At 38.8% G+C, this 12,989-nt stretch overlaps 1 protein-coding gene and 1 pseudogene across 3 annotated transcripts; one reads left to right on the plus strand and one right to left on the minus strand.

Moving 5' to 3' along the window:
- Window positions 1-178: 178 nt before the first annotated feature.
- LOC135637094 (uncharacterized) lies at window positions 179-9,408 on the plus strand. Of its 3 annotated transcripts, none has more exons than XM_065149483.1 (16): window positions 179-480; window positions 1,516-1,709; window positions 2,101-2,321; window positions 3,941-4,115; window positions 4,493-4,576; window positions 4,654-4,692; window positions 4,807-4,895; window positions 4,970-5,204; window positions 5,736-5,815; window positions 5,881-5,965; window positions 6,739-6,870; window positions 6,953-7,066; window positions 7,666-7,713; window positions 8,549-8,633; window positions 8,721-8,777; window positions 8,861-9,408. In XM_065149483.1, exons 3-16 carry the CDS (start codon window positions 2,101-2,103, stop codon window positions 9,007-9,009), a joined length of 1,593 nt encoding a protein of 530 aa, XP_065005555.1. In that variant the 5' UTR covers window positions 179-480; window positions 1,516-1,709; the 3' UTR covers window positions 9,010-9,408. The 3 variants fall into 3 exon arrangements, 2 of the variants coding, with proteins under 2 accessions (XP_065005555.1, XP_065005554.1); XR_010496155.1 differs by having other exon boundaries at window positions 181-480; window positions 4,654-4,895; window positions 8,861-9,169; window positions 9,296-9,408; XM_065149482.1 differs by having other exon boundaries at window positions 181-480; window positions 4,654-4,895.
- Window positions 9,409-9,996: 588 nt separating this feature from the next.
- On the minus strand, window positions 9,997-11,609 carry LOC135636491 (berberine bridge enzyme-like 18; annotated as a pseudogene).
- Window positions 11,610-12,989: the final 1,380 nt, after the last annotated feature.

Genomic DNA, 12,989 nt, shown 5'->3' on the forward strand with positions numbered 1-12,989 from the left:
TCTCTATTTATATATATATACATATATATATATATGTATGTATATATATGTCGGGTTATCGGGTTTTCGATTTGCCCCATCTCTAACCCATCTGAAGATGGATATATATATATATATATATTTGCCCCATATATATGTCGTGCACTATGTCTTTAAGATTGCTGTTGAGCTCCGTGAATTGAGCTGATCGAGTTGTCTTTTTCGTCAACGAGGCAGCTCGTGCCCGCTTCGTTACGGCAATCGCTCCGCCCTCTCTGTCTCTCTCTCGTTACTTCTGCCTACCCGGAGCGCGTTTGGACCACCAGGGTGGGCCGCCCTCGGCTCCCCGATTCGACGCGTACACGACAGAGGGGACTTTCCCCACGCCACGCCGCGCCGCCCAAGCTTCACCTGTTGCCGCCGTGCGAGGCGATCATGTCCGCGCGGAATCCGCCTCTCCGGAGGAGGACTTGAAGGATTTGAGAGGAAGGAAGGGATGTGGTAAGGATCCTCTTTGATGATTTTTTAAATTGATCTCTATTGAAAAATCGATGTTGCAACGATCGTTCTCTGTTGTAAAATGATCAAACAAATTTGCTTATAAAAATTTATTTAGCTTGTTGATTTGAATAAATATTTTATTTTCACGTGAGATTTTATTTTTTTATTTGAATATAAAAATCAGTGCAAACATATATTTCTTATGACAATATCATATGATTAACACATTAGCTTTATTTTAATTATTTGATAATACTTTTATGTATTGCTCGTATAGTATAGTCTGTTTAGTTATTTAAAAAAATATTGCCTCATGTATAATTATTTTAATCATGGCTTGCTATACAAAATAAAAGAAAAAAATGAAAAGATAATTTTTTTAAATATATTTATGTATAATTTAAAGTTATTTATTTTATAATTCTCTTGTCTAAATTTATGTTTTATCGTAAATTGTAATAGCGATAAACATTCAGAACTACGAAGGGACGACTTTTAAGTCTATAAAAATCAAAAAAATATGATAATATAAGTTATACTCGATAATAGTTTTCATAAAAAACTAAAAAATATTTTATTTACAGATGTTGATCATCATAAAATCATGAAAACAAGCATGACGAAGTTGATCTCATTAGATTTATTTTGCACCAGAGTTGAATAAAAGATGATATATTATCTGATAGGTGACATGAAAATAATATGTAACGAGTAGAAAAGAGAGAGAGAAAAAAAAAAGTAAATGATTCAAGCACACGAATTATTCTTTGTTATATATGTTGATTTAATTATGTGAGATGCATGTAATTTTAATTGTAATTTTTCACTTTGGACAATTATGAGCTGAGCTGATTCAGAAACTTGAAATTGGATTTAAACCAAATTATTTTGGGTCGTGACAATAAATATTTACTTTATCACTGCTCCTATACGGAGGATACATATGCAAATATAATATCTTCAAAGACTAATACGTAAATATTTACTTTATCATGTACTATTTAAAATATACGTCTGTAAGGGGTGTTTATGCAGAAAAGCCATGAGCGAGAAAAGAGTGATGTATCCAAGTCTTGCGGTGAGAAAAGGGCTAAACATGGCGTCGATCGCGTCGTGGGAGGAAGGTGGAGAGAAAGCGGTCCAAGAGTCAAAGCGAAGCTGGTGAGATCGAATCAGTGTGCTCCGCGAGGGCCTAGAAGTTTCAATCTACTGACGACTTCGAGATCCAGGTAGGTTTCCTTCCCGCTCTCGACTGCTGCATCTTGGTGTTCTCGTGGTCGATGGATGCGGCGATTCCAGAAGTTCTCTAGATCTCTGCTGTTTCTAGGGCTAAATTGGTGACGTAGAAGGTGAATTTGGAAGTATTAGGAAGTCGAGGGGTTCTTTTGAGTGGCACCTCTGTGTTTCTTTTCTGGAATTTCGTTAGCACATAGGTTTTCTATTGCTGCATGCTTTCCGTTGTGCGCAAATAGAGAGAGGAGAGTTCTTTGTTCTGTTGAAATATTGTAAATCTTGGTTTCTATCTGGTTGAGAAACACAGTGTCTGTGGTTTATGATTCAGTCTTCCGATCGGAAATAATGCATTTGCTTTTGGAAATGTTGTGGTGGTTGTGATCGAAGATGGATGCCGCTAGAAACTGGTTTCATAAATTGCAACCTAGAGGGGAGAAACTCAAGCCTGGAACGGCGAAGAAGGAAGCAGGAAGTGCCAAGGATATGCAGAAGCCTCCGGTTGATGAGGCACCTTCGAACATCACGAAGCAGAAGGTAGCTGCCGCAAAGCAATATATCGAGAACCATTACAAGGCCCAGATGAAGTCCTTGCAAGATCGAAAGGAGAGGTGATTCTTTCTAACATATATATATATATATATATATATTATATTTTTTTTTTTTTTTGAACTTCCCGTTTATGGAGCTACAATTAGCATTAGGTGTTTAAACCACTGATCACGCAGTTGTAAGTTAACTCATATTTTGCGTCTCATCCCGTGAAGCCCATTCCCAGTTTTGTTGCTTCACTAGCTTGAGTGAACTGGATGATGTGAACCATGCATTTTGTGGGAAGGCTTGGCAAACTCCATTAGGTGCAAACTGTCCATCGTTACATATCGGTATGCATCAAACAGAGCTGACATTATATATAAATGGGAAATATATGTTGTCATTCACAGTGTGCGTGGGAAGTGTATCTTGCTTAAGCAAGTGCACCAAATGTGCTGATGACTAGTATTAACAATTGACTATCTAGCCTGCACGAGGCTATTAATTAGCTAGAAAAAATTATCACCCTTTTACCTTTGAGGAAAACTGTTATGATCTGCTGAGGTATCCATTTACATCACTAATAATCACATCCATTTCATTTTGGTAACTTCGTTCTTTTCCATTAGCAGTCTTAGGTGAACTTCCTCTCCGTTTTAATACCTGAAGCTTTTCTTTCTCACGTTGAAGCTTCTGTTTATAATTAGCTATAAGGTCCCACCTATTGGGGTCAGCTACATGGAGCTTCTGTGGCCATTGCATGCTTCGGAGGGCAATGTCACTAAATAAACTAATTGACGCCTCCAGTTTTCTTCACATTACTCATACTAAATGATCCATCTAGTTTAGCTGGTTCATCCATAGGTCTCATTGACTTTGTATCATCAATTGTACTAATAGTTGCATTTGGTAAATATTACACGTGTTATTGTCTCCTTTGCATGCTAGAAACATTACATGCAATGTTTTGTCCTTTAAATACTAGAAATATAATTTTGAATCGAAAAGTGATATGCCTCTGGCTGATAATGATATCTGGTTATGGCTCATCTGCAATTGATTTCCTTGTTTATTTTGTTTAAGTAAGATGGTTTCAAGAGTTCTTTATAATTCTTGTTAACAATTTGAAGTTCAGGCAACCTGTTCTGTAAGTGCTTGCCTTCCTGCCTCCCATATGTTATCTCCAACTTGTTAACAGAGTTTTTCCTTAAGCTTTGTTCATCATAACCTTCCATTATTTGTGTTGAGTGCTTGCTGAAGTCCTTACAAACTATGTTTATGCTCATTTTTTTACATATTTAAATGATTGGTTTTTTATTCTACTCAAACTACATGCTCATCACCTTGTACACCATACCTGATGAGTGTTTGAATTCTTTGACTCTCTGAAGTGTCAAAAAGACATTATGGATTTTGCAAATATTGCAGGTCTTGTAAAGTGCTGTTCTTATTTCATATATATTTCTTTTCCTGCTTTTTTCAGTTCCTATGCTGTGATACTTCAGGACTTGTTGGAATATTGACATTCAAATGATAATTAAATTGCTTTTATTCTTTGTTCTCTTAATCAAGTGTTGCTTTTATTATCTATCACATTTGAATATAGACTTTATCCTAATTTTAACACCATAACCATCATTATTCATGCCTTCTTCACTCAACATTTCTTTTCCACTTAATGGGATGGTAATTTCAGGCGCTGGATCCTGGAGAGGAAGCTTGCTGCTGCAGAAGTTTCTGAAGAAGAGCAGCACAATTTGCTGAAGAATTTAGAGAAAAAAGAAACAGAATATATGCGTCTTCAAAGGCATAAAATGGGAGTGGATGATTTCGAACTTCTGACCATTATTGGCAGAGGGGCATTTGGAGAGGTTATTTTATGCTTAACTTCTCACTTTTACCGCTGCATAGTCTGTTGTTGGATATTTTTGGTGAAAATTCTATCTTCAACATCATCATATATGTTTTCTTGTTTCAGATTGAAGAATATATAGACCTTTTGAAGCACAACTAAGCCCCAAATTTTAGGAAAAGCGATTGTTGTTACCAATGTTGTACGGTTTAATCTGATAACTTTTCAGGGACTAACCTGATTATAAACTAGCAAGATAATTAAAGTTTACCAAACAAAAGAATGTATACATGTCACTTTTCAGAGATTACTTTATTTCACACTTTTGTTTTGTTTATCATAACTTTATTGCCTGCCTGATAGGAATATTGATCAGGCTTTATCATAATTATGCAGGTCAGACTTTGTAAAGAGAAAACAACTGGGCATGTATATGCAATGAAAAAACTTAAAAAGTCTGAAATGCTTCGTAGGGGTCAGGTATGGGTAATGGTCATTCATTTACTATTTTTTTTGTTTATTTTACAATCTACTGACAATTTATCTATCCTTTGTAGGTGGAGCATGTGAAAGCTGAAAGAAACTTGCTTGCAGAGGTGGATAGTTCTTACATTGTCAAACTCTACTTTTCTTTTCAAGACGAAGAATATTTATATCTTATCATGGAGTATCTTCCTGGGGGTGACATGATGACTTTACTCATGCGTAAGGATACATTGACAGAGGACGTGGCCAGATTTTATGTTGCAGAAACAGTATTAGCTATTGAATCCATTCATAAACATAATTACATTCACAGGTATGCTTTTCAAGTTATATATGTTTTCTCTCTCCTTTAATGACACAGAATCAATATTGTTTTTATCTTGATAGGGACATCAAACCAGACAACTTATTGTTAGATCGAAATGGTCACATGAAGCTATCAGATTTTGGGTTGTGCAAACCTCTGGATAGTAGTAGTTTTCCCAATCTTAATGAGCCTGATTATTCAACAGGAAGAAATGTGAAGCATGTTCTGGATGATAAGCGATCTAATGTCTCTCCTGCTCCTAGGCGTACTCAACAGGAACAATTGCAACACTGGCAAAAGAACAGAAGGATGTTGGTAATATTCATCATTAAATATTTTATTTAAGAATCGCTGATTGGCCTTGTGCATCATACTGTTTAAGTGGATTTATCGATTACTCAATGCTGTTTCTGATAAATACATGGATATGATTGTATCTTTTTTATCTACTTGAATGATTAGAATAGGCATACTCCGAGAGCAATTTTCTGTACAAATTGTCTGAAGAAGAACATTGCATTATGTGTAAACATGAAAGCCTGATCCTCTTTTTGGGATATGCTTTGAATATTTATTTTTGTCGTATTAGTTACTGGCTAAAATTGGAGGTATACTATGTCATTAGACAAATCATTTGGTCACTTGTATCAATTTATCAGTTTAGCAAGAATAAAGTTTTACTCTTTTCACTACTTATTTCTACCTTATCATTTGAAATATAAAACTTGACACTTTGTCTTTGGTCTGAAACCTGTCACAATTTTTGCTTCCATGTTTAGCGGAGATATTTTAGCATCATCTTCATGCTAGCACATTCTTATTGTGTATGTTCTTTTCTGTATTTAGGCTTACTCAACTGTTGGCACACCTGATTACATTGCTCCAGAAGTTCTGCTTAAGAGAGGATATGGAATGGAGTGTGACTGGTAAGTTTCTTTATGTTTCTATTTGGAGTATATTTGAATGTCCTGTTCATTTTCTGTTTCTTTAGGTGGTCTCTTGGAGCAATTATGTACGAGATGCTTGTGGGTTACCCACCATTTTATTCTGAAGATCCAATGTCAACATGTAGAAAGGTATGTTAACTGCAATGAAAATTCCAGATTTCTATGAGTCTATTGGAAGACATTTTGGTCAGTATAATTGATTTTTATTTTCATTGGGTTTGAAATCACGGATCTGATTCTAGATCTCCAGTGTACTTGTTTTTGGTATAGTAGTTTGTGGCTTTGGTTTGCACATCCATTGAACTTCACTTAGATAAGTAGGCTTTTTGTTATGAAAAAGGGTATACACATACTGCAGATTCTCTACTTTGAGCTGTCATTCTGAGATGGACATCTAAAGATTTAACCTACAATGTTGCCCTCTCATGCTTGTAGGATGTTATTTATCTTTACTTGATAGGCCTGTATTAGTTAGCTCGGGACTGCTTTTAGAACATACTTAGAACCTCCCTACTTTACCCTTTGAAATTAGCCCTGGTTGGCCTTATAAGTAATTTGAATTACTCATGGTAATAGGATATAATTTCATCTTAACTCATGAGAATGGACTATCGTTTCATTTTGCAAGTATATTGAATTACTCGTGCAATAGGTTATCGTTTTAGTTTCTGGATTTACCTCATTGCCAATCTTTTGCTTCGAGGACAATGGGTTAATATACCAATTCTCAATTAATTTGCGTTAACTAACCTGCAATCATTGGTTAGCTGTAACAGACTTAGACATTTTTTTTGTTAAATTGCATATGAGAAATTAGTCTTGATCTAGGACTTACAATAAACTGTTTTAGCACGTTAGTGTTAGTTTCTTTCTCTTATTGTTTGTTAACTTCTATTTTACAGATTGTAAATTGGAGAAACCACTTAAAGTTTCCTGAAGAGGCTAAGCTCTCACCTGAAGCTAAAGATCTTATCAGCAGGCTTCTGTGCAATGTAGAACATAGACTTGGGACAAAGGGTGCTCATGAAATAAAGGTCTGAACTTTCGAAATATCTGTGTCTGCCTGTTTATATACCATCTGTGGACAATTTGTTTTAGTATCATGGTCTGTTTCAGGCACATCCATGGTTTAAAGGCATTCATTGGGAGAGACTATACCAGATGGAAGCTGCTTTCAAACCAGAGGTTAATGATGAGTTGGACACTCAAAATTTTGAGAAGTTTGAGGAGGTACGCCAATTTTAAAAGCCTACTCTCATTGTAAAGTTAGCTCATTAGCAATTAGAATTTATATTACTATATGAATAAACTTAGCATGCAACGATTGTAATTAATTCCTATCTGCTTCACCGTTTTGTGATGTTCTCCTAGTGTTTGTATGAACTTTGTTTTTGCTTCTGTCACTTTGATGACGGACAGCACCCTTGCTGTGTGTCTCTTTGCTCCTTTGGTACACCATTAACTTACCAAGGAAAACCTTACATTAGAACTTGTGTTATCATGATTCAGCACTAACGACCTCTAAATGGTGTCTCTTTGAGCCTTGTATCATGTGTTGTTTAGGTATAAGGAAACTGAACACTGAAAATTGCGTTGGATGACAATGAAGAAAATTGTTGTTGTGCGTGACAATATAAGTAATATTTTTTTTAGAGCTGATAAATTTGTTTACGGTGATTGAAAAGTAGACCATTTTTGTGCTTGTCTAATTGTATTAGGAAGCCATTGTTGACTTAAAAATGAATTTTTAAAGATTAGTTAGCATCCTTTGGAGGCATATCTTCATACTCATTGCTTGAATACTCTAATTGACCTGCATCATGATGCAGACTTCAGGTTCAGTTCAAACTTCTTCAAAATCTGGCCCGTGGAGAAAGGTATGCCTTTGCTGTGTGGTCTCCAATAAATTTCATATTTTCCTTACAGGGTTATACATTACAGTTGATCAAGATTGTTGTACTTGTGCTATTGAATGCTGATCCTCTCTGCATAATTACGAATTGTTATGGCTGCTTAATGTTCTCTGAAAGACAGTTTTGATCTTTGGCATTCAGATGTTGTCATTGCTTTCGGCAGTAACTGCTGAACATTCTAAAGAGTCTATTATGACTTTCTTGTCTGAAACAGAAGCTATCCATTCTGATTTGAATTTCAAACATAGTCTTTTCACTACTAAATGTGAAGGTTCAGCCTATACTTTGGTAGGACCTATTTGTTGAATGCTTACCAGAACAAACCACCATATTATTCGTGTCTAGTGTATTTCTTATTTGTGAAGCAGCAGCAATATGGTACAATTAGTGAAGAACCCAGAGGGTGAAGCTGGATTTTAAAGTATAAGTTTTGCCGAGGATATCTTAACAATATCTATACTGTCGATCATTCTCGACTGATTGATGCAGATGTATCTAAGAGATAATTAGGCTGTGATTGTCTTGAACCAAGGTGATCTTTCTGGGATCTTATGAGTTATGACACTATGTGAAAAATCCAATCAAATTTAAGCTAAACAGAATGAGGATCTGGTCATATTATACTAGGATTTTCAATATATATCTGAAAATTTAGGAAGTATAGAATATGTAGGTACATATCCAAAAAATTATTTGGCTGTTAGCTTAACTGCACTTTATCTTGCTAATAACAGCATGAAGTTTTATTCAAATTGCATTATGTAAAATATAACTGATAATTGATTCTCCTGTTTTACAGATGCTTCCATCTAAGGATGTCAACTTTGTGGGTTATACGTACAAAAATTTTGAAATTGTAAATGACGATGGAGTTTCGGGGATTGGTTGTTCCCTCTTTATACCTCCAATTTTCACAATTGTTTTATTTTGTCAATTCTCTGACAGTTATTTTATGTGTCTTTTACGTGCAGCTGAGCTAAAGAAAAAGAGTAATAAGCCAAAGAGGCCAACGATCAAATCATTATTTGGTAATGATCTTTACTAATTTCTCCGATTTACTAGTTGGGTTCGAATATATGAGATCCATTGCCCTATTCATGCCATTGTGCAGACATGGATACAAGTGCTACTCCAAATCAGCCCGTCCAAGGAAGTTTTCTCAAACTGTTACCTACACAGATGGAGGTACCTGAAAGCCTCGAGTCATCCTCTCAGTCCAGCAGTTCTTCTCTGGATCAACCCCAATCTCGAAATAGATAGCACTAAGAGCTCCATGATCTGCTTGTTAATAGCTAAAACAACCAAGGAGGACATCGGCTTGGTTCCTGTGCTATCTTTTCCATCATTGTGTACATAGAAAGGGGCAGCGCAGAGCCATCGGCTTGGTTACCTGTAAATTTGTGGTTCTGATCACATGAAGGTTTCTTTGGATTCTTTAATTTTTGCAACAATGGATTTGATATGACATGAAGAATGGTCATCGTAATGTGATTTAACTACTGATAACAGATGGTTTCCTCTGATTTGTGCATCATCTGAAATGTAGGTTTTTGTCGATGTAAAAGGACAATCGATATCTTTTGTACAACTTCTTCAGATTGTGCAAGAAGCAACACATGGATTGCGAGGTATCACATAATGAAGATTAATGCTTTCTCAGGTGGACTATAGTTTTAGTTAGTTTGATAATTATATATTCTCTTTAACAATATTCTTTTATATCTCTGTTTAGTGCTAGTGAAGTCAACTTCAAGTTCATGTCTGTATTTAGACAAAAATTATGAAGCAATTCTTTTTATTTGCATTATGCTTTGTCTTTAGTTGCCGTATCATCTCTCATTTCAAGTTCTGGTTTCCTTTCGTCTTATTGTTTCTGTTATTTTCAGAATTCTCTCGTCGAACTCAACTTTCTGTATCTCCACCTTGTAATATTGAAGTGATATGGAAGTGCCGCAATGTTTGCATGCTATAGATGTTATGCAAATACTGTTGTATGAGATGACACGAACATTTTGCATGCTATAGATGTTGTGTTCTCTGCAAGTTTGATATATTATTAGTGCATGAGCCCTTTCTTTATTTTTGGTTGCTAAGAACAGCACTCCATTTTTTATTTTTTGACTTCAATTATAATTCCATTTGGCTGTAGCTTGAAGCTTTTGACTGTCAATCATCTAATGCATTCATAGCAGCACCGAGTTATAAGACAAAGTACCTTCAAATGAAACCTTTTGACTCAAGTCTGTGTTAAGCAGAAAAAGGTGGGATGCTTTGTTCATTCCAAAAGTAACTCTCTGGATCAACTTGAGCCTTCACTTTTGCAAGCCTCTCAAAGTAGTTCAAGAAGTACTTCCTTCCCCAGGCAGTAGCTTGGCTGCAACACGTCCTTCCTTCCTCGCTACTGCTTCCCAAGTCGATGTCTCTGTAGTTTAGGTAAGCAGCCCTTGGGTTCCTCGACACATGAGGAGACATGTACTCATGGAAACTCCTCATCCACTCCAAGTGCCTCTCGCTCGCTGCCTCCTCTCCCTCCATCCATCTAATGAAGTACTGTATGTTAAAGAGATTTCCCTTCCTGTGAGGGAAGACAATAGCAGTCTCAGCTATCTCATCCATCCTCCCTCCCCATGGCTCCATGATCATCACCACCGGCTCGTCCTTGGCCTCCGCCATGAACCTCCATATCCCCTTCCATCCCTTCTCAGAGATGGGCTTCCTCACGAAGTCGGATTTAGCCTTGAAGGAGCTGCTGTTGTACTGCGGCCTCATCTCCAACAACATGGTCCAGTTCATGTCGCTGTAGCCTGCAAAATACGCAGCGGACTCCATCCAACTCACCTCACTGCAGTGCTCGGCCTCCGCTCCCAGCTCAGAGAAGCTCTCGTTCATCACCGAGAGCAGTTCCCGCTGCCGGCCGAGGAACATGCCCGGGAATGTAACTCGGATGGTGCGCTTTCCCAGCGCTGTTGCGTCGTCGTCGGCCACCGCGATGGCCCTGATCAGCAGGTCGTCGACGAGCTTGGGTGCGACGTGCTGCCACCTCTCCACCAGCTTCGTCGCACCCTGTTTGAGGGTTCTGCTGATGCTGAACACTGTGACTTTGGGTGGTACGTTGACTAATCTGATCTTGTAGTAGATGACGACGCCGAGGCTGGCGGCCCCGCCGCCTCTTATGGCCCAGAAAAGGTCCTCCCCCATGGACGCCCGGTTCAGGAGCTCGCCCTTCGCGTCGACCATTAGAGCGTCGACGATGTTATCTGCGGCTCTCCCGTGCTTCTCATCATCATCCCGATCCCGCCCCCGCTGAACTGCCCCCCGACGCCGACGGTGGCGCAAGTGCCGGCAGGGAACCCCGCGTTCCTGTTCTTCGCAGCGATGCTGTAGTAGACCTCGCCGACGGTCGCGCCAGCCCCCACCCACGCCGTGCTTCCGTCGGCGTCGACGGTGACAGACCGGAGGTTGGACAGGTCGAGGATGGCGAAAGGGCCACCGGCGGAGACGTAGGACAAACCTTCGTCATCGTGGCCCCCGCTGCGGACCCTGATCCGGAGGCCGTGGCCCCTGCCGCAGGCGACGGCCGCCTGGACGTCGGCGGGCCCGGCCGAGCGGACGATGAAGGCGGGCTTGGTGGCGGCGGCGGAGAGGAACCTGGTGTTCTGGATGGAGGAGCGGAGGATGGTGTCATAGGAGGTGGTGTTGGGGGTATAAATGAGCTGCGTGGAGGTCTCGGAAGACCCAGTTCGATTGAGAAAGCAATGCAGGAAGCTTTCACTTGGACTGTTACCATCGTTAAGGTTTCCTGCAACCGATGCAAGGGTTGTGAGCAGGTGAAGAGAGAAGATGATGCTGTTGGCTGCCATTCTCATCTCCACTTGCGTTGCAGTGACTATGGCCTTGCATGGATACATATAGCTACAAGACGATGCCATGGGAGTCGTGGAAGAGCAAATCGAGGAGATTCTTCGAAACAAAAAAGCAATATTTCTGCAGCTTCCCACCTGCCTTGGAAATGCTTTTCGATGACTCAGAACTAAGCTTCTTGGTGAAGATGATGGAATGCAACTCGATCATCTTAGCGGTGACTGACACCAGAAGAAGCTTAAAATATATTCCCAGCATTCACAGCTTGATACAATGCAGAGTCATCATGCATGTTTCTTTTGCTTTGGCATTGTCTGGTTAGAACAAGAAGAACAAAGTTGCAGGATCTGACCATTTTCTTCTGACCAAAGCATCTATACTGAGAAGATCTGTTGTTTATGGCATGAAGTCCATTCCAAGAAGTAGTAAGAGACTGAGTGAGAGTTACGTGAAACCATGCATTCAAAGTGTCATATCTCCATTCAGAAATGCTATATGGACCATAAGAGTAGGCTGGTGAAATTAAGCTGCATCTCCGATCTTAAAAGCTTAAAGGAATCTAGTTTTCATCTCCATGATATCCTTTGATGATTATGTCAGCTAGAATAGCATTTTTCGAGTAATAAAACCCTCCATCATATGATGTTCTCTCAGATTAATATCACGTACACCTCCAAGAAGGATCAAGCTGTAGCTCCTCTTTTCCCTGTCCACATCATGCCATAAGAATCTACTTCTAAATACTTGGAAGGAAGGGACCAAGAAGGATCAGTCTGTAGGAATAATATGCTACCTTCAATTTCCTAACAATACCTTCACACATGATGTGAAGGTATCAGCAGCTTTATTCTTCGATTTAACATCAGATAAGATGCTGTAAACAATGGCATTAAACCAGATTACCTTCTGGTTTCTGTCAATGTCATCAGTACTTGCTCTATCATCAGCAACAAGTCTCCAGAAGTTGATTATGTATGTGTGTCATCATTCCTAGAGCTAGACATAAATCATTTAATCTGTTTCTAAACATTTAACTTGGCTATTATTGACAAGTTAAACGTTTAGAAAAGCCTAACCGGGTGGAAAATGTTATCATCGATGTCAGGATCGGATCAAAACGAGTGTCATCCACAGGAGCATTCTTCCACGGACGTTATCTTCTCTCTCCCCTTGTAAATATCCCATCTCTTCTCTCACATACCTGCACTGCTTACAGACTTGGAAGAGCTCAGCTCTCTGGTGGAGAAGATGGCCTCCTCGACCACCCTCTCCCTCCTCCTTCGCTTATATAATTTTACTTTTTATAATCCATCAATTATTAATTTTATCCTTTTTGATTCCTATAATCCCCCCTCCCTTAACATAGTTACTCACTTTTT

This window comes from Musa acuminata, chromosome BXJ3-4 (genome assembly GCF_036884655.1).
Source record: "Musa acuminata AAA Group cultivar baxijiao chromosome BXJ3-4, Cavendish_Baxijiao_AAA, whole genome shotgun sequence".
In the NCBI taxonomy this organism is placed as follows: Eukaryota; Viridiplantae; Streptophyta; class Magnoliopsida; order Zingiberales; family Musaceae; genus Musa; species Musa acuminata.